We start from the raw sequence: 21,210 nt of genomic DNA on the forward strand, positions 1-21,210 counted from the left end.
GGCCCCCTCCCTCCTGTCTCAGCCGGCCTTCCTCCTTTCTCCGCTCACAGCTCCACAAGCATCAGCCAAGGCGTCAGGTGGGCCTGTGTGGCTTTTTAGGGGCCACCCGGGGAGGGTACAGGGGCACTCTCCCGTCTACAGGGTGTGTCCCTCCCCCGCAGCGCGGGCGCCTGTGTTGTGTGCATGTGTCTGTGCGTCGCTCTGTCGCGGCGTGTGAGTGACGTCTGCCTCGGTACGAAGCTGCTCTGTGTTTTGGCGGGTGCGGGCGTCCGTCTGCTGCGCGACGCGCCCCGGTGCTGGGCCTGCTCTCCTCCCCCTCAGCGCTGCCGGTTACATAAGCGGGACTCGGGCCTGGGCCCTGGGCGCCCCCTGCTGGCGGCCTCCGGAACTCCCGGTCCAGGGAGGGGCTCGCGGAAGAAACGGGTTCTGGCTTCAGCCCCACCGGGAACAGCAGTCCTGCCCTCAGCAGCTACCTGCGCCGGCTCCCTCCCAGCCCCAAGCCATAGGATGTTCTCAGCAACCCGAGTGTCCCCTCTCATAACGCTCACATTGGGGGTGGGTTGTTCCTTGCTTATGGCCTGTCTCCCTGGCACGGCCGTATGTTCCCTGAAGGCAGGCGACGGGGTCTGCCTCGCTTGTCGCAGCATCTCCGGTGCCCAGCACCAGGCCTGGCCTAGTCAGTGTTTGTTGACTAAGTTTATAGGCTGCAGAAGCTTGAGAAGGGAGACAGTGGGATGTGGGAAGATTTGGGGCTCTGGGGACAGACAGGCCTGAGCTCATCAGACACTGGCCACTTAAAAGCTGTGCGGCCTTGGCGAAAACGCTTAACCTCTCTGAACCTCCAGTTTCTCATCTGTTAAATGACACCATCTGGCAAAATATGCTGTAAAGACTAGAAACGATACCCGGGGGGCGCCTGGGTGGCGCAGTCGGTTGAGCGTCCGACTTCAGCCAGGTCACGATCTCGCGGTCCGTGAGTTCGAGCCCCGCGTCAGGCTCTGGGCTGGTGGCTCGGAGCCTGGAGCCTGTTTCCGATTCTGTGTCTCCCTCTCTCTCTGCCCCTCCCCCGTTCGTGCTCTGTCTCTCTCTGTCCCAAAAATAAATAAAAACCGTTGAAAAAAAAAATTAAAAAAAAAAAGAAACGATACCCGGGAGGGCCTACTGCGTAGGCATCCCATAAACGGCATTGGGACGATCGGATGGGCAACGTCTCCCAGCTCTCAAGCATCAGGAAGGCAGAGTAAGTGCACTCTGCTCCCCCCCCAAAAGGGAGAGCGGTTTTCCTTTAAAGCTTCCCTATGCCTTTCCGTTTTCACATAGCTCAGTCCCACCCAGGGATGGATTTAGGTGAAATGGATCTGGAGAAATCAGGCTGTGAATATCTCAGAGTGGGAGGAAACAGGCACCCTGGGCCAGTCCTGGAAGTCTTGGGAGGGAGGGCTGTCCTTGGTGAGATCCGCATTCTGCTAAAGAGTTTCTTTGATCTCTGAATGTGGCTTCAACTGAGCACCTCCTCTGAGCCAGGCACTGACTGTATCCAGGGAAGATCTGGTGTGACCTCTGTCACTTCCCCTCTTGGGGCCTCAGTTTCCTCCTCTGTAAAAGGACTGGGAGGGGGTGGGGACTGGGAGGGGCATGGGCTGTGGGGTCACTTCCCAGGGACGGCTCCTTTGACAGCCTAAGCTTTGCAGACCTGGCTGTCCCTTCTCCTACCTGGCCCCATCCTTCCTGCACCTGCCCATGCCCCACCTGCTCCGTGGCTGGGAAGAGACCCTCTTCCCATCCTCCCGCCTCCTGGGCAGGCCCCACCGTTCCCAGTGCCAGCGGAGTCCAGCTCTCCTCGCTGGAGACAGACTCCTTCATGCAATCGCCTCGCTGCTCCTATAAACGCTAAGCAAAACCTCTCTCAGGAAGCGGTTTAAATAATCATTCAAAAACGAAAACTAAACCCCATAAACACCCTATCTCCTATTCCGTGTCATCTGTGCCAAGAACCTCGTGTACATTATGTCAATTAATCGCCACAAAAGCGCCTTGGGGTGGATGTCGTCTCAGTCCAGTGTGCCACCAGGGAAACAGGGTGAAGGAAGTTAACCAACTGGACGGGATCCCCAACCAGGAAGTGATGGCGCCCAGACGGCGCACCCTCCTAACCCACTCCCTCTGGTTCTGCCCCGAGGGGTTGGCAAACAGGTCTCCCGCGACCTTGTGAGGCCTGGCTGCGCCCTTCAGCCCCCGGCCCTCCGCATTCCGGAACTCCTGGGTCCCGCCCATCCTCACTTGAGCGGGGTTTGCAGCGAGGCCTAACGGCCCACGGCAAGTGACTGGATCCTAAGTGCGTGGCCAGTCACCTGACTGACCCCAAGGCCCCCTCACCCAACTCTCAGGGAGAGGCCGGAAGGTGCGGGGCGGCGGGACGATGCGGGGTAGGGATTTGGCTGAGCCCAAGTGCCGCCCCCTGGTGCCGGCCGGGGGTCGGGGCGGAGCCCGGACCCAGGTAGGCGGGTCGGGCCCGGTCCCGGCGTCGGGGCGGGGCTGAAGTCGGGGCTGGGGCGGAGCCCGGACCGAGAAGGGCGGAGCGGGGCCGGGGTCAGAAGTCAGGTTAGTTCTGGGACCGGGGTCTGGGAGGCTCTGAGCGGGTCCGGGGTCCGGGGTCTGAGGGGGCCCAGGGTCCGGGTACGGAGCGGAGACGGGACGGGTCCAGGGTCCGGGGTCTGGGAGAGCTCGGGATGAGGGGTTGGGGTGGGGCTGGGACCGAGATCGGGGCGGGGCGGGGCTAGGGGCGGGGTGGAGCCCGGGCTCCGGGGCGGGGCCAGGGGCAGGCGGGGTCGGGGCGGGGCTTGGGGCGGGGCGGGGCGGGAATGGTCTCCGCGGAAGGAGGGAAAGCGGTAGGAAGAGGAAGGGGGAGGGAGGGGACTTGGAAGCGCCCGCGCCGCTCGGCTCCGTTGCGTGCACCCGCGCCTCGCTGCTCCGCTTCGTGCCCCCTACCCGGGCATGCGCCCCCCGAGCCCCCGTCCACTCAGAGCCCGCGCCGACCCCCGGAGCCTCCCCAAAGCCGGCCGCGCAGGATGGGCGCCCTCGGTCTCTCGCCGCGGCTCCCGCTGCTGCTGCTCCTGCTGCTGCTAATGCTGGGTAAGCCGGCCCCCGCCCCGGCCCCCAACCCTGCCGGCAGGTGCCTGCCACCTGGCGCTCGGCCCGGCCCACCTCCCCAGCGTTTCGGGGCCCCTCGCACCCGTTTCTCCGTCAGGGGCGCCTCGAGCCTCCCCGAGCTCGGCGCCCAGCTGCCCGCCGAGCCAGACCCCCAGCTCTAGGCCCCGGGCTGGGGCCCACTGAGGACCCACCGAGGTGCCACCCCCAGGCCGCGGGGTCGGCCCCACCTCTCAGTCGGCGTACTCAGGTCCTGGGGTCTCTGCGCCCAAATGCTACGTCTCCCTCCGCCTCACACTGAGCTTCAGGCCCAGCTCTGAGTGCCCTCCCTGCGTGGGCAGTGCTCGCCCGTCTTCGTAATTGCCCGGAGTTGGCTGGAGGCCCAGGGGCCGGTTCTGCCCATAATCTTTGAAGTTCAGTCTCCCCTGATGGTTCCCCTCCGCCCCACTTCATCATCTGATGTTTGGGGCACTTCCGCCTCTTACGCCGCCTCCGCGCGGGGCTGGGTCTCTCTTTGCCCACTTTCTCTCTCTCAGGTCGCACTTGACTCTGTAGCCCCCCCACCGCTGGTCACACCCCCTTAGTCCCCCCCACCTTCCCCGCCTCAGGGGAAAGCAGAATCCATGGACTGATGCTGGGATCTCCAAGCACCCTGCATCCGTGGGGGTGGGTGATCATGGCGAGGTGTTCTGGCCACCGCTGGGTGGATGCGTCAGGGCCCTGACAGTGCTGTTGTTTTTGGCCTGAACTGGAGGGTTCCCTTAGGAGCTTGTCTGGGGAGGAGCGTGGCTTCCAGACAGGGAGGCTGCCTGTACAGATGTTGGGGAGACCCGAGCCCTTGAAGCAAGAAAGAGCACCGCGTGGGGGTGGCCTTGCCACCCAGATTCAAAGCTGCCATAGTCAAGGCACAGGCTGACGACGTAGCCCCAGCAGCCTGTTTCCAGACCAAAGCCCCACCGCTGTGCCAAGCAGAGCCTCGCCCCTGGCTGCATAGGTCCCTGGGCCCTGGGGAAACAGAATGAGGCCTCTCCTTGGAGCCCTGGGTGGGAGGCAGGAGGGAGTTGCTGTGGGGCCCAGTTGCCTAGCAGTTGGCCCGTTGTCCCCAGTGGGCAGTGTGGAGTGGAAGGGCCCAGAGGAGTTGGGGAGGGGTGGGGCACAGACTTGGAAGAGACCACAGAGATCTGCCTGCCCACTGCGTGCGGGTATTTCCATTCATTCCGAAGATGAGGAAAGTGAAGTGACTTGCCCCAGAGAACACATCTAGTGAGCGCTAGGGCTTGGATTCGAACCCAGATCCGATGGACCCCAAAGCAGGTGTCTGCCCCTCCTCCCCGCTCTGGCTGGGAAGGGAGCTGCCTGGCAGCTGGTTTCCTAAGGCGGCTGGCTGACTTTCCCATGGGGATCTCCAAGCATCAGCAGCTGTGGAGCCAGGAAGGTGGGAGGGGGCCCTTCTGAGCAGAGTCTGCCCGGGGGCCCAAAGGTGTCAGCTCAGCTGTCTCCACCGTCACCTAGATTATGAAATGCCCTAGGGTAGGGCCCTCCTGAGTCACAGGCTCACTCATTGTCAGAATGGAAGCTCTTAGCTCTCCTCCAGTGTGGAAACCAGCTTGGGAGAACAAGGGATGTGTCCATGCAGCTGGGCACGGGGCATGGGGCTGGGGCCGGGACCCAACCTGCTGAACCCAAGCGACCGCAAGTGCCTCCCTCCTCCCTGGACTCAGCCACAGGAAAGGGCTAAGAGCCCAGCTTCTGGAGGAGCCAGAGAGCAGAACTTGACCACAAACTTGGTGTTTTTCTCCAGCCTCTGCAGAAAGGCCCTGGGTATGCCCCTGGGAGTGATGGGAATTCTGGTTAGTGAGGTCGGTCTCCCCGGGCCTCTGCTAGGATTTCCCCCTCTTCTTCCCTGGCTTTGTCGCTCTGCAGGGACCTGTGGAAGCCATCTAAGGATAGTAGGGTCTTGGTCAAGACATTATACTTCTGCCTGAACATTTCTCATGTGTGAAATGGAGGCAGGGGGCTGGCCCAGCCCTCCTTACTGGAGTTCTGTGATCTTATCCAGTGGGGCTACGGAAGGATGGATGCAAGGAGAGAAGGAAGAAGCAGACCCCTCCAAGGGCCTCAGGAGTATCTGCTGGGGGCAGCGTAGGGCCTGGAGGTGGGGGCAGCATGGGGAAGAAGAGAACTTTGGCCTGTCTGAGGAGAGAAAGACAGGAAGGGGTGGCCCGAGTTTGCCCCTCCCAACACAGAGGGAACCTTATGTAAATGAATGCACACCGTATGCAAATGAAGGCTTTCGTTAGGGAGTTGGGAGGGGGGCTTTGTGCATCCACTGGGTCAGCCTAGAAGATTGGGGGTGGGGCTGCGGCTGGGGGAGCGATCTTCTGCCCCCAGAGGCCAGGGCAGAGGCTGGTTCTTGCCCCATAAGCCTCAGCCACCTCGGCAGCCCTGTGGGATGGGAGAAGCAGTGAGGTCATGGCACAGCTGGACGGGGAGGGGAGGGCATTGTGTGGTGAGAACTGACTGGGTCTGTGCCCTGTCCTGCTTGGGCCACTGGCTCCATTGTCTGGAGTCCCCTGGTCCAGGTGACACAGCTGAGCCAACCCGCCCTTCTAGGCAAGATTTTGCCAGCTCCCCTCTAACAAAGGAGAGGGACGTGGGGACTGAGTCCCTTAGCTGGAAGGCTCCGCTGACCGGGCCCAGAACGCACGAGAGCGGGGAAATGGGGGAGGGAATCCAGGTACAGCTGGAATCAAGGAACGGAAGCAGATAGACTTCTTTCTGCCCGTAGGGGCCTTACTTCTGACCCGCCGGAAATGGGGTGTTTCTGGGTCCTGAGGCAAACCCGGGTCTGTGACCAACTCGAGATCCAGGTGTCTTACCTCCCGGCATCCTTTCCCTGGGTCCCAGCTGGGTCCCAGCCTTCCCCAGGTTTCCGGTCCTTCATTGGGCAGGGGTCAAGAGCGGGGCTGGTAGTGGGCGATGCGGTGGGGACCCAGGCATCTCTGGCATCTCCCGTCCTTCCCTACAGGAGCCGAGTGCTTCGCCCGGGAGGTGCTGGTCCCACAGGGGCCCCTGTACCGCGTGGCTGGCACGGCCGTCTCCATCCCCTGCAACGTCAGTGGCTACGAGGGCCCTGCCCAGCAGGACTTCGAGTGGTTCCTCTACAGGCCTGAGGCCCCAGAGGCCGCGCTGGGCATCGTCAGCACCAGGGATGCCCGTTTCTCCTACGCTGTCTTCGGGCCCCGCGTGGCGGCCGGTGAGGTGCAGGTGCAGCGTCTCCAGGGGGACGCCGTGGTGCTCAGGATCGCCCGCCTACAGGCCCAGGATGCTGGCATTTACGAGTGCTACACCCCGTCCACGGACACCCGCTACCTGGGCAGCTACAGCGGCAAGGTGGAGCTGAGAGGTAGCGGCCCTGGGTGGGGGGGCGAGGCCCACCCACGCAGAAGGCGCAGCGTCGGGGCCAGGAGGGACCTGTCTAACCACCCCTCAGGTTTTGCAGCTGGGGAAGCTGAGGCCCAAAGGGGTTACGGGACTCGCGCAACATCGCCCGCAGGCCGGTGGCCGGTCTGGGCCTCTAACCGAGATCTCTTCGTTCCAGCTGCTGGCTCTTCCTGTTCTATGGAGCTACCTCCGGGGAAAGGGGGAGCCAGTCGCCTCCATTCCCGGGTGGGGGGAGCCTGCTGGGGTGAATAGAGGCCATTCCTGGAGATTCCAGGGTCCAGATCTGGGGGCGGAGGGGGAGGAAGTGGAGGTAGGGTAGGAGGAGTGAGGCCACGTGACATTCTTGCTCTCTTATATTTCTTTGTGTTCTGGGAAGGAGGACAGAGCCACTTTTCTGTAGTTCAAACAGGGGTCGGCTCCACACATACGGGTGAGTAGGCGACGGGCTGGGCTGTGAACTTTGACAAGTATTTGTTGAGCGCCTGTGGGGTGCCCCGCACCGTCCCTGGCACCACTGGGTTAGAGAAGAGATCACCCGGCCCGGTAGGAGCTCACCACGGTCCATTTCAGGAAGCAGGTGGTACGCGGGGAACGGCAACGAGGGCCACCGGCTCCCGGCCCTCCCCCACTCCGGCTGTTCTCTCCAGTTCTTCCAGACGCGCTGCAGGTGTCTGCCACCCCCCCGGGGCCCCGAGGCCGCCAGGCCCCCACTTCACCGCCTCGCCTGACGGTGCACGAGGGGCAGGAGCTGGCGCTGGGCTGCCTGGCGCGGACGAGCACGCAGAAGCACACGCACCTGGCCGTGTCCTTCGGGAGAGCGGTGCCCGAGGCGCCCGTAGGGCGAGCGACGCTGCAGGAAGTCGTGGGGCTCCGGCCCGACCTGGCCGTGGAGGCTGGGGCTCCCTATGCCGAGCGGCTGGCTGCAGGGGAGCTGCGGCTGGGCAAGGAGGGGGCCGAGCGCTACCGCATGGTGGTGGGGGGCGCCCAGGCCGAGGACGCGGGCACCTACCACTGCACGGCTGCCGAGTGGATTCAGGATCCCGACGGCAGCTGGGCCCAGATCGCGGAGAAGAGAGCTGTCCTGGCCCACGTGGACGTGCAGACGCTGTGTGAGTGCCACGGGCCCACGGTGGGAGCTGGGGGCTGTGGTGTCGCAGTGGGCCCCGCGGCCGAGGGCGGGCACCGGACGGTCCCTGCCCCGACTCCAGGGAGCCCGTCTTCCCCAGTGAGCCGTCCCGTTTGCATCACTTCCCTCCCGTGGTGGGTTTTCTCTGCTCCGAAGTTGGGTGTGGAGATGGGAGGGCCATGGCCAAGGGCCAAGAGTCAGGCCCTGGGTGGGCGCCACGGTCCTACCCTGTGACAGTGCCGCTGTCCAGGAGACAACTACAGGTGGGGAGTCAGGAGCTCTGTGCCCCCTGCTGCCTCCGTGACGCCCCTTCCCCGTCCTGTGTTGCAGCCAGCCAGCTGGCAGTGGCCGTGGGGCCCGGGGAACGGCGGATCGGCCCCGGAGAGCCCTTGGAACTGCTGTGCAACGTGTCCGGGGCGCTGCCCCCGCCGGGCCGCCACGCTGCGTACTCTGTGGGCTGGGAGATGGCCCCTGCCGGGGCCCCTGGGCCCGGCCGCCTGGTAGCCCAGCTGGACACAGAGGGTGTGGGCAGCCTGGGCCCCGGCTATGAAGGCCGGCACATCGCCATGGAGAAGGTGGCGTCCAGAACCTACCGGCTCCGGCTGGAGGCTGCCAGGCCAGGTGACGCGGGCACCTACCGCTGCCTGGCCAAGGCTTACGTCCGAGGGTCTGGGGCTCGGCTTCGAGAAGCAGCCAGTGCCCGCTCCCGGCCACTCCCGGTGCACGTGCGGGAGGAAGGTGAGGGGGTGGCTGGGGCCTGGCCAGGGTCCGGGGCTGGTGGGACCTCTTCCTTCTGCTTCTGTGCATCCCCCCCTGCTCCGCCCCGGCTGCTGCCATGCCTCGGTCTCCCCGCTTCTCTTCTTCAGGACTGGGGTGTCGCTCGGACAGCAGTCCCGACCCCACACCCCTCTGACCCCACGTCCTCGTCCTCGTCCTGCAGGCGTGGTGCTGGAGGCCGTGGCCTGGCTGGCGGGAGGCACCGTGTACCGTGGGGAGACGGCCTCCTTGCTCTGCAACATCTCTGTGCGCGGCGGCCCCCCGGGGCTGCGCCTGGCTGCCAGCTGGTGGGTGGAGCGACCCGAGGAAGGGGAGCTGAGCCCTGCACCTGCCCGGCTGGTGGGCGGCGTGGGCCAGGACGGCGTGGCAGAGCTGGGCGTCCGGCCTGGAGGAGGCCCGGTCAGCGTGGAGCTGGTGGGGCCCCGCAGCCACCGGCTGAGGCTGCACGGCCTGGGGCCCGAGGACGAAGGCGTGTACCACTGCGCCCCCAGCGCCTGGGTGCGGCATGCCGACTACAGCTGGTACCAGGCCGGCAGCGCTCGCTCGGGGCCCGTCACGGTGTACCCCTACACGCACGGTGAGCGACCCCTGCCCGGCCCCCGCTTCGGCCGGGGCCCTTGTTCTGCCCCTCCCATGTGCCCCTCATGCTCCCGTCCCCCCTTCTCCTGCGTGAAAACCCGCTTTCGTCCCATTCTGGCCCCAGCATCCCCGCTGAACCTGGTCTGGGAGGAGAGGGCAGGGGGCGCCGTCTGGGAATGGAGGAAGGGGGCCCGCGACCCGGCAGCGAGGGCGCTGGGACGTGGGCGTGGCAGGGTAGTGGCACCCCGGGCTGAACGGAGCCGTCCGCTCTCTCCCAGCCCTGGACACCCTGTTTGTGCCCCTGCTGGTGGGCGCTGGGGTCGCCTTAGTCACGGGCGCCACTGTCCTTGGTACCATCACCTGCTGCTTCATGAAGAGGCTTCGAAAACGGTGACCCGTTGCTCCCCAGGTGAGGGCAAAGAACCCCCGACCTTGCTGTCTCCCCCCAGCCCCGGCCTCCCCGCCACCGCGTGCTGGGGTGCGTGCCCCTCCCCGGCCCCGCCTGGGGGAGAAGCGGGCACCGGGGCTCCGTCCTTAGCGTACCCCGCGCTCTCTCCCCAGTTCTCGCAGGTGTGGACTGTCTTCCGGCCCAGCTCCAAGAGCACTTCTGGCTGCCTGGCTCCCCTCTCCCTCTGTCCCCCCTTCCTTTAATTTATTTGACCTCCCCACCCAGAGCGGGGGCCGTGGCCCCCAGCCCCCACTCCTCCCTTCCCGGCTCCCCGCTCTGGCCTTCTGTCGTTGATCTCATGCCCATCCCACGGGGAGACCATCCCCTGTCCTAGAATTAGTTTTTCTAAAATGTGAATAAACTTGTTTTATAGAACCCAGGGCTGGCGTGCCTTCCTGCCCTGGGGCCGAGGGGTGTGGCCAGGCGGTCTGTTGGGGGGCTGATCGCCTATTCTGGACGACTCAGGCCTTCCTTCCCACCATAAACACCATCTGGCCTCTGTGGGCCGAGCCACCCACCCCAGGAGGGGACACCTGGGTCCCATCTGCTGCCTGAGCTGTCAGTGCCCTGCCAATCCCTGTCGGGGCTCCTCCTCGGGGAGGGGAGCACAGAGAGGGGGTGAGTGCACCGAGCCGGGCCCCCTCTCCCAGCCTCCTCCCATGTTGCGGGGTAGGGGCTTCTGAAGAGCCCTTTTTTGAGCTCCCCACACCCCTCTGCCTTCTCATTCTTGGTCCTCAGGGTCTCGGACCTGACTCCTCCCATTTTCCCTCCGGATCTTCCTTATTCTGTCTCGCAGCCCAACAGATGCCCCAGAGCACAGCCCCCTGGGGGGTGGGGAGGACGGCAGCCAGGCGAGGGCCTGGGTCCACAGAGCCCCCCCATAATGTCCCCCACAGCCTGCCTGTACCCCCCAGGCCTTGGCCCATCTCCCTTCCAGTGCCCCAAGGGCCCCTCAAACTTGTCTTTGCTTCAAGAGTCTCCGATCTGAAAATTCTTAGCTGCCCTGCACCTTCGGGGCACCCAGTTTACCTCTTTTAATGCAGCTGTTTAAACAGTTATCGAGTTTTCTCGACATTACTAGTTTTCTAAGTGTTATTTTTACAGGAGGGGAAACTGAGGCCCAGAGAAGGGGTATAACTTGCCCAGAGTCCCAGAGCTAATTAGCGACCGTGTCGGGAGTACAGTCCAGGTCTCCTGACTCCCTGCACCGTGCACGGTGGTGCCCTGAGCGGTCACCGAGTGGCCTGGATACAAAGGGCCCGCCCCTCCGGTCCAGACCCCCCCCTCCGTTTCCCCCAATTAAACCCAGCGACCCTATCCCACACCCCAACCTTTGTTCTTGAGGGGACAGCCGAGGCCAGGGCTCAGGGACCTCATCCTTGACCCGTGGTGACCCAGGTGGCCCTGTGACGTGAGGCAGACGTTTCTCTGAGCGGACCCACACCGGCAGCTCCCTCCGACCCCCTTCCCGGCTTTCCGGAGGCACAGGGGCCCACGGGATCCTGCTTCCCAGCCTGGAATGGAACAGACTGGGGTGCTTTCCTCTGAGGGGTTCAGTCTTTTATTAAAGGACAGGAGCAGGGTGTGGCCAGGACCAAGGGGTGGAGGTCACCGCCGGACCGGTGTCGTGGGAGCACACGCTTGCCTGGACAAACACTCCTCTCCCAGGAGGCCAGCCTCAGGTCCCCTCCACCTCCACCCTGTCCCAAGCTGCCCCTGCTCTCCCCTCGCCATCCTGCTGGGCTGCCCCCCGGCGACTCGGATGACGCCAGGCAGGGGGTGGAGGTGGGATGGGAACAGCGTTTCCGGGGGCGGCTGGCCCAGCTGGGTGGACAACAGGCCACAGACACATCCGCTGTCTGACCTTCTCGCTTCTCCCTCCAACGGTCACCCACGTTCATCCTGCCTCTTAAGTCAGTCCTACAGGGGATTCAGTCTTGGGCCACTGATGCCCTTTCCCCCCAGCACCCCCCTCCCCACCCCCCACCCCCCCCGCCGCCCCCGGGACTCCTGACGGCTTCGTCTTCCCCAAACGCCATCTCCAGCTTATCGCTGCGGCGTTTCTACTGAGAGGTGAGTTCCCGGGCCCGGGGTTAAACTTGTCAGCCTGCATTTCAGGGTCCCTTTTCCCAGTCATGATAGCCCGCCCTTTGTATTCAGTCTCCTCCTGCTGCGATCTTCAGTTTTTCCTCAGCTACTCCTCAGCTCAGCTACTCCTCCTCAGCTCAGCTACTCCGCTCAGCTTCCCCTCAGCTCAGCTTCCCCTCAGCTCAGCTACTCCTCTGCTTCCCTCAGCTCCTCAGCTCAGCTACTCCTCAGCTCAGCTACTCCTCCTCAGCTCAGCTACTCCTCAAGCTTCCCCTCAGGTTCCGCTCAGCTTTGCCTCAGCTCAGCTACTCCTCCTCATCTCAACTACTCTTCAGCTTCCTCTCAGCTCAGCTTCCCCTCAGCTCAGCTACTCCTCAGCTTAGATACTCCTCCTCAGCTCAGCTACTCCTCAGCTTCCCCTCAGGTTCCGCTCAGCTTCGCCTCAGCTCAGCTACTCTTCAGCTTCCTCTCAGCTCAGCTTCCCCTCAGCTCAGCTACTTCTCCGCTTCCCTCAGCTCCTCAGCTCAGCTACTCTTCAGCTATTCCTCAGCTTTCCTCAGCTTCTGCTCAGCTATTCCTTAGCTGCCCTCAGCTGCTCCTCAGCTTCTCCTCAGCTCAGCTTCCCCTCAGCTTCTCCTCAGCACTCCTTAGGTACCCTCAGCTACTCAGCTTCCCCTCAGCTCAGCTACTCCTGCTCATCTCAGCTACTCCTCAGCTTCCCCTCAGCTTCTCCTCAGCTCAGCTACTCCTCAGCTTCCCCTCAGCTTCTCCTCAGCTTCTGCTCAGCTATTCCTTAGCTTCCCCTCAGCTGCTCTTCAGCTTCTCTTCACCTATTCCTTAGCTACTCTCAGCTTTTGCTCAGCTACTCCTCAGCTTCCCTTCAGCTTCTCCTCAGCTATTCCTTAGCTACCCTCAGCTACTCCTCAGCTGCTCCTTAGCTTCCCCTTCAGCTTCCCCTCAGTTTCTTCTCGGCTCCCCCTCAGCTTCTCCACAATTCCCCTTCAGCTCCTCCTCAGCTCAAATGCCCTACCTCCTGACGTGACTTCCAAGTCTACGTAGAGCAGTGGTTCTCAAAGTGCGGCCCCCATACCAGCAGCATCGGCATGACCTGGGAACTTGCTAGAAATGCAAGTTTTTGGTCTCTACCCCACACCTGTCGAGGCCGAAACTCCGGGAGCGGGGCCCAGCCGTCTGCGTTTCCACAAGGTCTGCAGGCGACTCTGACGGACACGCCAGTTGGCAAGTGCTGGCTTACTCGTTCTCTGTCGTTCTCTGGGCCTTACTCAGTCCCCAGCTTTCCGATCACCGAACCCTCCCGCCCTCTGCTCCGAGAGACGGTCGGGTTCCATTTGAGCCACACCTGGTGCGGTTGCCTCAGGGACACCGTGTCCCGAGGACGGGAACCAGGTCTCCGAACGCCCGCCCCGCCTGTGCTGGGTCAGTGCCCTGTACCCAACGTGCACCCGGTGAACCCCGCCAGTGGCGCCCGGGTCGCCGTGCCCCAGGACAAACTCCGCTTTCCCACGGGCCCCTGTACCCTAGCTCGAGCGAACTCACTTTCTAGACCTCTCCTGGCCCTTCTTCTTCCCCGGAGCGTCCCTCTTCCTCTCCTGCCGCTGCAGTGCTATTTATGAGATCTCGTCCCGCTGTCAGAAAATAGCCGTCCCTGCTCCTCCTTCCCCGGGCCCTGTCTCCCTGCACGTGGGGGCAAGGTCACTCACACCCGGCCGAGCCACCCCCGCAGCCTTCGGCCCTCCTGCTCCGGTCACAGTGGTGGGGGCGGGGCGGGCACCCTCGGCCCGGCCCACCTCCGTCGGCCCTGCGTTCTCTCCTCGGGGTCAGCTCGGGCCACCGTGTCCAGCGAGACAGGTGGGCCGCAGCACGGGGAGGCTGGCCGGGGAGGTGAGTGGGGACTAAAACCCAGCCCGCACTCCGCTCCCCAAGCCGTGCCCTCTGGTTCGGGACGGCATCGGTTCCGGAGGGAAAGGGCGCCTTTCCAGAATTCGCACAGAGATGCCCTAGGGCCGAGCAGCGGCCCCGGGCCCGCCACCTGCGTCTGTCCGTCTACCTCCCCGCCAGCGTCCGTCCGTCTGCTCCCGTCTCCCCATCCAGCCCCGCATAGATCCATCCTTCTGCCCATCCGTCCACCCGTGAACAGACGTGAGGGCCGAACACAGACAGGCTGGCACGTTACCCGTCCCCACCGTCCGTCCTCCCGAAACCAGGCCCCGCGCCGTCCGCTGGATTCTGGGCTTGCCATTCTGAGGGGGCTCTCCGGCCTCAGCGCGTCCCCTGGGGGGGGGGCCTTGCCTGCCTCCTCCTCCGCCCGCGCCATCCAGCTCCCAGGTACCGGTGTCTGGCCCTGCCACAGGGGTCTGGAGGAAAACTGGTCACACCTTGGACTCGCTCTCCGGGGGCGGCAGGCAGCCGTTCTGCTCCTTGTCCGCGCCAGCCCCTCCGCCCGCGCCCTCCCCGGCCCCCTCCTCCTCCACCTTCTCATCCAGCCGGCTGGGGACGGACCAGTAAAGATGGGCGTCTAGGCGGGCGGCGGCCTCGGCCAGCTCCCGGGCGCTGCACGACGGTGTGGGCACCTCGAAGGTCTGGTGGAAGCTGGCGTAGTCCACCTCGTAGAAGCCGTCCTCCAGCGTGAGCACTGACGTGAACCGGTGGCCCCACAGCACCTCGTCCACCAGGTAGGAGCTCCGAGCTTGGCACGTCATTCCTGCGGGGAGGGACGCGCGTCGTGGCCGGGGTGGGGGAGGGGCGGGGATCCCAGCCCCAGGCTTCCCTCTCCTGCCTCTCATTCCACGACCCTATTCCACACTCTTCTCTCTGTCCCTCCCCACCCCCTTTGGCCCAGCCCATCTTCTCCCCCTTCTCCACCCCTGTACCCGCCCAGCTCCCCCTCTTCTGCATCCGCCCTCGCTCTCTGGACCCCCCAGCCCACGCTCTCCCCTCCTCCCTGCGGGAGGGGCCCCATCAGAGAAGCTTAACCTTGAAACTGACCTTGGGGGCCATCTATCCAACTTCCCTCTGCACACAGGCCGTCCCACCGGAGCCCGACGACGGGCCTCGAGCTTCTACTTCCCACTACCGGGGATGGGGCGCTCACCGCCTCACAAGCGTTGACGCCCCCAACAGGTTGTTTCTAATAAGAGCTAAACTCTGGGGCGCCTGGGTGGCGCAGTCGGTTGAGCGGCCGACTTCGGCTCAGGTCACGATCTCGCGGTCCGTGAGTTCGAGCCCCGCGTCGGGCTCTGGGCCGATGGCTCGGAGCCTGGAGCCTGGAGCCTGTTTCCGATTCTGTGTCTCCCTCTCTCTCTGCCCCTCCCCCGTTCATGCTCTGTCTCTCTCTGTCCCAAAAATAAATAAATTAATTAATTAATTAAAAAAAAAAAAAGAGCTAAACTCTGCCGCAGGCCATTTCACACCTCTTCAAGTATCTGAAAACAGGAGCCTCGGGGCCCATCGCGTCTTTTCTTCAGGCTGCACGTCCCTGGCTCCCTCCATCCTTCCTCATGCGACCTGGCTCCCCCCGATTTTGCCGTCTTGATTGCAAACCTGAATGGCCGAGGGGACCCCTTTCGGCACTTTGAGCGTGATACGTGTCCGGCTGTGGCCCGCGCCACGCCTGGAGAGGGCTCACCACCTCTCTCCCGGCCATGAGGCTTTCGCTAATAGGGCCCAAGACTACGTTACATAAGCGTTTTTGGAAGCTGGATCACACTGCTGCAACATTAAGCCTGTGGCCAACTGAAACCCCCGGTTCTTTTTTCGCCCCAGCTCTTCAATGCGGTGCTTACATAAGTGATTTTTTTAAAGCCTAAATGTAGAATTTTATATTTATTCCTTTTAAATGTCATCTCGTTGGGCTTTGGCTCATTTTACTTGGCTTTTTAAAAGCGTTTTGAATCCTGACTCTCTCACCCAAAATATTACCGTCCTCTCCAGCTCTGTCTCTCTAGAAACGTCGGACGAGCTCCCCTCCCGATCTCCTCCAGGCCACCCTCCCCAGTCCTGCTCGCCCTGGGGCTGTGTCCCGTCTTCCCTGGAGGGTTGGCACACCCACCAGGGCAGGCGACCCTCCCCTAGGGTCTCTCCCCCAGCTCCTGTCCACCTCAGGACAAGGGGGAACGGGAGACGGAGCGTTAGCTAGCCAGGGACCGGCTCTCCACATTGCGAGCACTGCCCTGAGACACCTTGGGGACACTGGCATTCTGACTCCTCTGGCCAAGGCTGGAATAGGAAGTGTCCAGTGGGGGAGGGGAAGAAGAGGCAGAAGGGACCCTGGGGGGAGAGCGGCTGTGAGGGAGGGAGGGCGCAGCAGGGACCTCTCTCCTTAGGGCTGTTGCTCAGGGCCCGGCAGGCGAGTGACAAGTGGCTGGACAGCAAGGAATGGGACCGGGGTGAGGAGGGGAAGGGGCAAGGGCTAGGACAAGCATGGTGGGAGGGGGGGGGGGCGGTGAGGAAGCCATGGGGCGCACGGGGGCGGAGGGTGGTGCAATAGAGGCTTGGCAGGAAGGGCCAGGAAAGGGGTTTGAGGGCACCAGCCTGGGAAGCCAGCAGAGGCCACCGCGCAGGCCATACCCCGCAGCCTTCTGCGGCTTTCGTATCCTCCTCCGGCTTCCAGATCTGAGGCCTGGAAGGACCTCATCTGCGCCCCTGCGCTGGCCTCTTCCTACCTGCTCCCAAACCCTTCACTATGTAGGCCTGAGTCGAAGGTCCGGACATCACCCAGGCAGGGGGTGTTGACAGCTCCTTCTGGAAAGGGGCTAGCAATGCTAAGATCACCTAGTTCCTTGGTCCGTGGAACCAAGGAGAGTCCTCGGCTGGCTGGGGAAGCTGAGGCGGAAGTGAGCCCAGCTGTCAGCCTGTTCCTAAGCTCCAGCCCAGGAATAGCTCAAGCCATGGAAGGCCCTGGCCACCAAGTTCAGGGGCCCGGACCCTCTCAGCGATGGAAAAAGCCCTGAAGGTACCCCTTCTTCCACCTTCCAACTCTGGACCACCAAACCCCGGAGCCGGGCTACCCCTGCCCTATCCGCTTATTACACCCGCGACTATGGACACCCGTCTCAACCTCTCCTCGCCGGGCAATGTCCCGTCTGAAAAATGGGCACGGTAAAGAGAACGGGCCCTCCCGGGGTCAGGAGCGTCGCCGGGACCAGAGGACCTCGGGGCCGCGCGGGCCACGCGGCAAGTGTGAGCTCCGCGACCGTGCCCCCACCCCCACCCCGCTCCCGGTGACCCCGACCTCGCGGCCCCCCGGCGGGGGGGGGGGGGGAAGGGGGGCCGGCCCTCCGTCCGGCCCGCCCCCGCACCACCCCCGGTCCCTCCCCGGCCCCCCCGCCCCCCCCCCCCGCGCCCGCGCACCGGTGGCCTCCACCATGCCCTCGAGGATGACGACGATCTCGAAGTCGTCCCTCTCCAGGGCGCGGCGCGACGCCTCCCAGAAGGGGCTGGCAGCGTCGATCTCGTGGCTGATGACGAGCGGCGACACGAGGAAGAGGCGGTCGTCGCCCGTGTCGAAGCCCACGCTCAGGTCGGTCTGGTGCAGCGGGATGAACTCGCCCTCCAGCGTCTGGCGCGAGCGGATGAGCTTGGCGCGGATGGAGGCCTCGACGATGTGCGACGAGCGCAGGTCGCCCACGCGGAACATGAGGCACAGGCGCCCGTCGCGCAGCGACACCACGGCGTGCGACGAGAAGACGAGCGTGGCGGCGCGCTTGTTGGGCTGCGAGATCTTGACGAACATGCAGCCCACCATGAAGGCGTTCACCATGGAGCCCAGGATGGCCTGCAGCAGCAGCAGCGCGATGCCCTCGGGGCACTGGTCGGTGATGACGCGGTGCCCGTAGCCGATGGTGGTCTCCGTCTCGATGGAGAACAGGAAGGCGGCCACGAAGCCGTTGAGGTTGTTGACGCACGGCGTCCACGCCGCGTCGCCCAGGTGCTCCAGGTCGCCGCGGCCGTAGGCCACCAGCCACCAGATGGCGCCGAAGAAGAGCCAGGTGAGCGCGTAGGCGAGCACGAAGAAGAGCAGGCTGAGGCGCCACTGCAGGTCGGCCAGCGTGGTGAACAGGTCGGTCAGGTAGCGGCCCGGCTCGCGCACGTTGCCCTGCTGCACGTTGCACCTGCCGTCCTTCTCCACGTAGCGCTGGCGGCCGCGGCGGCGCGGCGGCTCGGGGCCCGGGGAGCGGGGGGCGCCGGCCCGCGCCATGGCGGCGGCCGCAGGGGGCCTGCGGGACGGGAGCGCCGAGCCTCAGCCCCCGCCGGCCGGCTCTAGGGGGCGCGGCCCCGGCCCCGCCCCAGCCCCGCCCCCAGCCCGGGGCGCCCCGCCCCCAGACCCACCCTCAGACACAGCCCCAGCCCCGCCCCCAGCCCCCGCCCCGCCCCCAGCCCGGGGCGCCCCGCGGCCCCCGCCCCGCCCCCAGACCCACCCTCAGACACAGCCCCAGCCCCGCCCCCAGCCCGGGGCGGCCCCTGCCCCGCCCCGCCCCCAGACCCACCCTCAGACACAGCCCCAGCCCCGCCCCTAGCCCCAGCCCCGCCCCCAGCCCGGGGCGCCCCGCGGCCCCCGCCCCGCCCCCAGACCCACCCTCAGACACAGCCCCAGCCCCGCCCCGCCCCCAGCCCGGGGCGCCCCGCGGCCCCGCCCCGCCCCGCCCCCAGACCCACCCTCAGACACAGCCCCAGCCCCGCCCCCAGCCCCAGCCCCGCCCCCAGCCCCAGCCCCGCCCCCAACCCGGGGCGCCCCGCGGCCCCCACCCTGGGGCGCGGTGGGGGCTGCCTCACACCCTAAGCCGGCCCACTGCCCTTTCCCCCCCACCGGGCAAGGACCCCGGCCCCGAGGACCGTCCTCCCTACCCCCCCCCCCTCTCCGCGCGCGCCCCAGACTGCGCGGGCCCCGTGCCCTCCACCCCCACCGTCCCGTCCCAAGTTCACCGCCCCCCCTCCCAACCCCGCACGCAGCCCTCCTCCTTGGCCCCCGCGCCCCTCGCTCGCTCCGCCCCCTCCCACATCTGTCGTCTTCCCCCCACCCCCACCCCCCGCTGCTGCCCGAGAAGACATGGAAGGGGCGGAAGGTCAGGGCAGCATCTCCAGGGGGCAGGGGCTGAACGTTCCCACGTTAGGACGTTCCCACCGGCAGTCCTCCCGGAGGACTGAGCCCGCTCATCGCTGATGGGTGTCAGCCCCACGTCCCCCGGGTTCGTTCCACCGTGGGGACGGCCTGAAAAGGGGCAGCAGGGCTGCAGGGTATGAGGTCAACACGGACCGCCGGGGTAGAGGAAGCACAAAGTTCACGAGGAGTTAGGCTTGTATACCCCTCTAGTCCCCGTCCCCCCTCGAGCCCTGTTCAGCCGCATCCAGTGCAGCACTAAGCACCCACATTTACCTCCCCGCTCCCTCCCGTTCTTTGGCGGCAGCCTCCCACTGGCTACCCTAAGCACAGCCCCCCCACCATATGGCCCAGAGCTCACATTCCAAGGGAAGCCCACCTGATTTCGCTTCAGATTCTTCCCCCCAGGAGCAATGTGGGCTGCGGTGTGCTGAGAGAGAGGTCCAGAGCCCCTCCCCCGGCCCCAGACCCCTGCAAGGAAAGCTTTAGAAGAAGGACGTGGTCCTGTTCAACCTTCTTCCTGGGACTCGTTCTCTCCGCCCACTCCAGGGAAACCTGGGTTGGCTGGGATGGGGGAGGGGCGGCTGGACGGGAGGAAGGCGACAAGGATCACAGATGGCCTGGATGTTTGACCAAGGCCCCGGGGAGAGACTGCTCGGATATACAACTCCAATCCCGGCGCTCCAGAATTTAAGTTCTGGAATGAGGTGTTCGGCTGGAGTGTGTGTGCGTGTGTGTGTGTGTGTGTGTGTGTGTGTGTGTGTTTGGGGTAGAGGGCAGGAGGAAAAATAAAAAAAGATGCCTTGGAACTTAGGGACACCTCCCCCACATTGATTTTCCAAGAGGAGTCAGGGGACACAGGGTCCAGTGCAGATCAGGGTCTTTCCCTCCCCCCACAATGGGCTTCCCTTTCCCTCCTTGCAGCCAGGGATGCCCGCTGGAAGTTCTCTCTAAGCACTGACTGGCTCAGAGACCCCAAGTCATGCAAAAAAGTACCTGGTTCCCACTTTTCCTAGCGTCAGCCCCAGGGAGGCTTCCAGATGTTCTCTCGGGGTCTTAGGTCATCTGAGCCCCCATCTGCCTGCTTAGGCAGATCTCTCTGCACAGGGGTGGGCAGGAACCCCAGGGCCTGATCACCCCCAGAATTCTCTTGCTTTCCACCGCCCCAGGGATCTAGGCGAGCCTTACTTTGTGTCCCCTCGCCTGTCTTCCTGAGCGGAGGCTGCATATTTCTCAGTGGGGAAGTAAAGGTGTGAAATAGACTTGATTTCTGCACCTTCCCTCCAGAGACTCCTGTTCCTCCAGCTTACTCCTTATTTCTTGTGCGTGCCGTGACCCCTTTCCAGAAGACCCCAGTGCCACATTTTCCTGGATCTCCCTTTCTCCCCCTGCGGCGTGCCGGCCAGCAGGGGGGGGGGGGTTATTTTTTGGAAGGGGCTCTGGCGCAAGCTCCCTCAGGAACGAGCTGTTCCCAAGCCCCCGCTTGCCTTGGATTTAGGGGCCCAAACCCCAGTCCCCCGCAACTCAACTCACAGCGCGTGGAGAGGAGAGTAGCCGGCAGCAGAGACCCCTGGGGGGTAGCGTCCATGCCCCTGACACCACCCCTTCCCCGGCCCCCCTGGAGGGTGGGAGCCACAGGACACCGCTGTTCCTGCTGTTCCTCCTAAACGTAGCGGCAGCTCCGACCAGGGCTGGCCATCCGTGTCATCCTCACTTCCCAGGCTCCCCTGCTCCTCTCCTGTTTCCACAGCAACCAGTCTGGCGACAGCTCTAGAGCATCCCCCTCCCCTCCCCAGTCCTGGGTACCACTAGAGGCTGAGCCACACGCCATAGCTATTTTTAGCCCGAGTCCCTCCTCCTGGACAACTCAGAGCTCGCCTCCTCACCCCCTCAGGAAAAAAAAAAGAGAGAAGAGGAAAAAGCTGGCACGCTCCCCGAGAAGCTTCTTGCTCTGCGAAAATACGGGCCCTGGCGTGTTTGGGAATAAGGCGTTTGATCTCCTGGGGATTCGAGCCCCCCACCCCCACCCCCGGGAGCTGGCTGGCATCTCATCACCTCCAGCAGGGGTCTCTGGGTGCAGGCATGACCCTCAGGCAGGCACCATCATGTCGCCCCCTTTCGGAGAGGCCATCCCGATCCAGGAGGAGATCGCTAGAGAGAAAAGAGGTCCACCCAAGGAAGGGAGGCGGGGTCAGGGGGCTCTAATCTTTGTCACTGGTTTATGGCGTGACCCAAGGAGTTGCTTCCTTCCTCGAACCACCAGCGATCCACTTTTCACAGGGTACGGACGCGGACAAACCTCCCCTTTGAACCTGCTTCACGGGGTGTGCGGATCACACGAGGCAACCCAGATAGAAGGGCTTTAAAAGTGTATTTTGCTACTAGCGAAAAGTCTGGAAACAACGCAAACATCCAACGGAGAGAAAAGCCTAGGTGAGGGCTTAAAACTCTCCGTGCGACCAACTTCCGCAGAGCCCGGGTGCT

At 64.3% G+C, this 21,210-nt stretch overlaps 2 protein-coding genes across 6 annotated transcripts; one reads left to right on the plus strand and one right to left on the minus strand.

Annotated features, from left to right (window-relative positions):
• Positions 1 to 2,863: 2,863 nt before the first annotated feature.
• Positions 2,864 to 9,896, plus strand: IGSF8 (immunoglobulin superfamily member 8). Of its 2 annotated transcripts, none has more exons than XM_058700240.1 (7): positions 2,864 to 3,132; positions 6,176 to 6,553; positions 7,239 to 7,700; positions 8,048 to 8,455; positions 8,658 to 9,071; positions 9,352 to 9,482; positions 9,635 to 9,896. In XM_058700240.1, the coding sequence occupies exons 1-6, from the start codon at positions 3,069 to 3,071 to the stop codon at positions 9,465 to 9,467; spliced, it is 1,842 nt and encodes a 613-aa protein (XP_058556223.1). In that variant the 5' UTR covers positions 2,864 to 3,068; the 3' UTR covers positions 9,468 to 9,482; positions 9,635 to 9,896. The 2 variants fall into 2 exon arrangements, with proteins under 2 accessions (XP_058556223.1, XP_058556224.1); XM_058700241.1 differs by lacking the exon at positions 2,864 to 3,132 and adding an exon at positions 5,514 to 6,075.
• A 1,621-nt stretch (positions 9,897 to 11,517) lies between these two features.
• Positions 11,518 to 20,430, minus strand: KCNJ9 (potassium inwardly rectifying channel subfamily J member 9). 4 transcript variants are annotated; one of them, XR_009253917.1, is made up of 5 exons: positions 20,260 to 20,430; positions 19,106 to 19,197; positions 16,980 to 17,845; positions 12,455 to 14,331; positions 11,518 to 11,698 (listed from the first exon to the last, which is right to left on the minus strand). XR_009253917.1 is itself a non-coding variant. In XM_058700242.1 (3 exons), exons 2-3 carry the CDS (start codon positions 17,824 to 17,826, stop codon positions 14,000 to 14,002), a joined length of 1,179 nt encoding a protein of 392 aa, XP_058556225.1. In that variant the 5' UTR covers positions 17,827 to 17,845; positions 20,260 to 20,430; the 3' UTR covers positions 12,442 to 13,999. The 4 variants fall into 4 exon arrangements, 1 of the variants encoding a protein (XP_058556225.1); XR_009253916.1 differs by having other exon boundaries at positions 19,106 to 19,310; XR_009253915.1 differs by lacking the exon at positions 19,106 to 19,197.
• Positions 20,431 to 21,210: the final 780 nt, after the last annotated feature.

The sequence above is a fragment of the Neofelis nebulosa genome, chromosome 15, assembly GCF_028018385.1.
Source record: "Neofelis nebulosa isolate mNeoNeb1 chromosome 15, mNeoNeb1.pri, whole genome shotgun sequence".
NCBI lineage: Eukaryota > Metazoa > Chordata > Mammalia > Carnivora > Felidae > Neofelis > Neofelis nebulosa.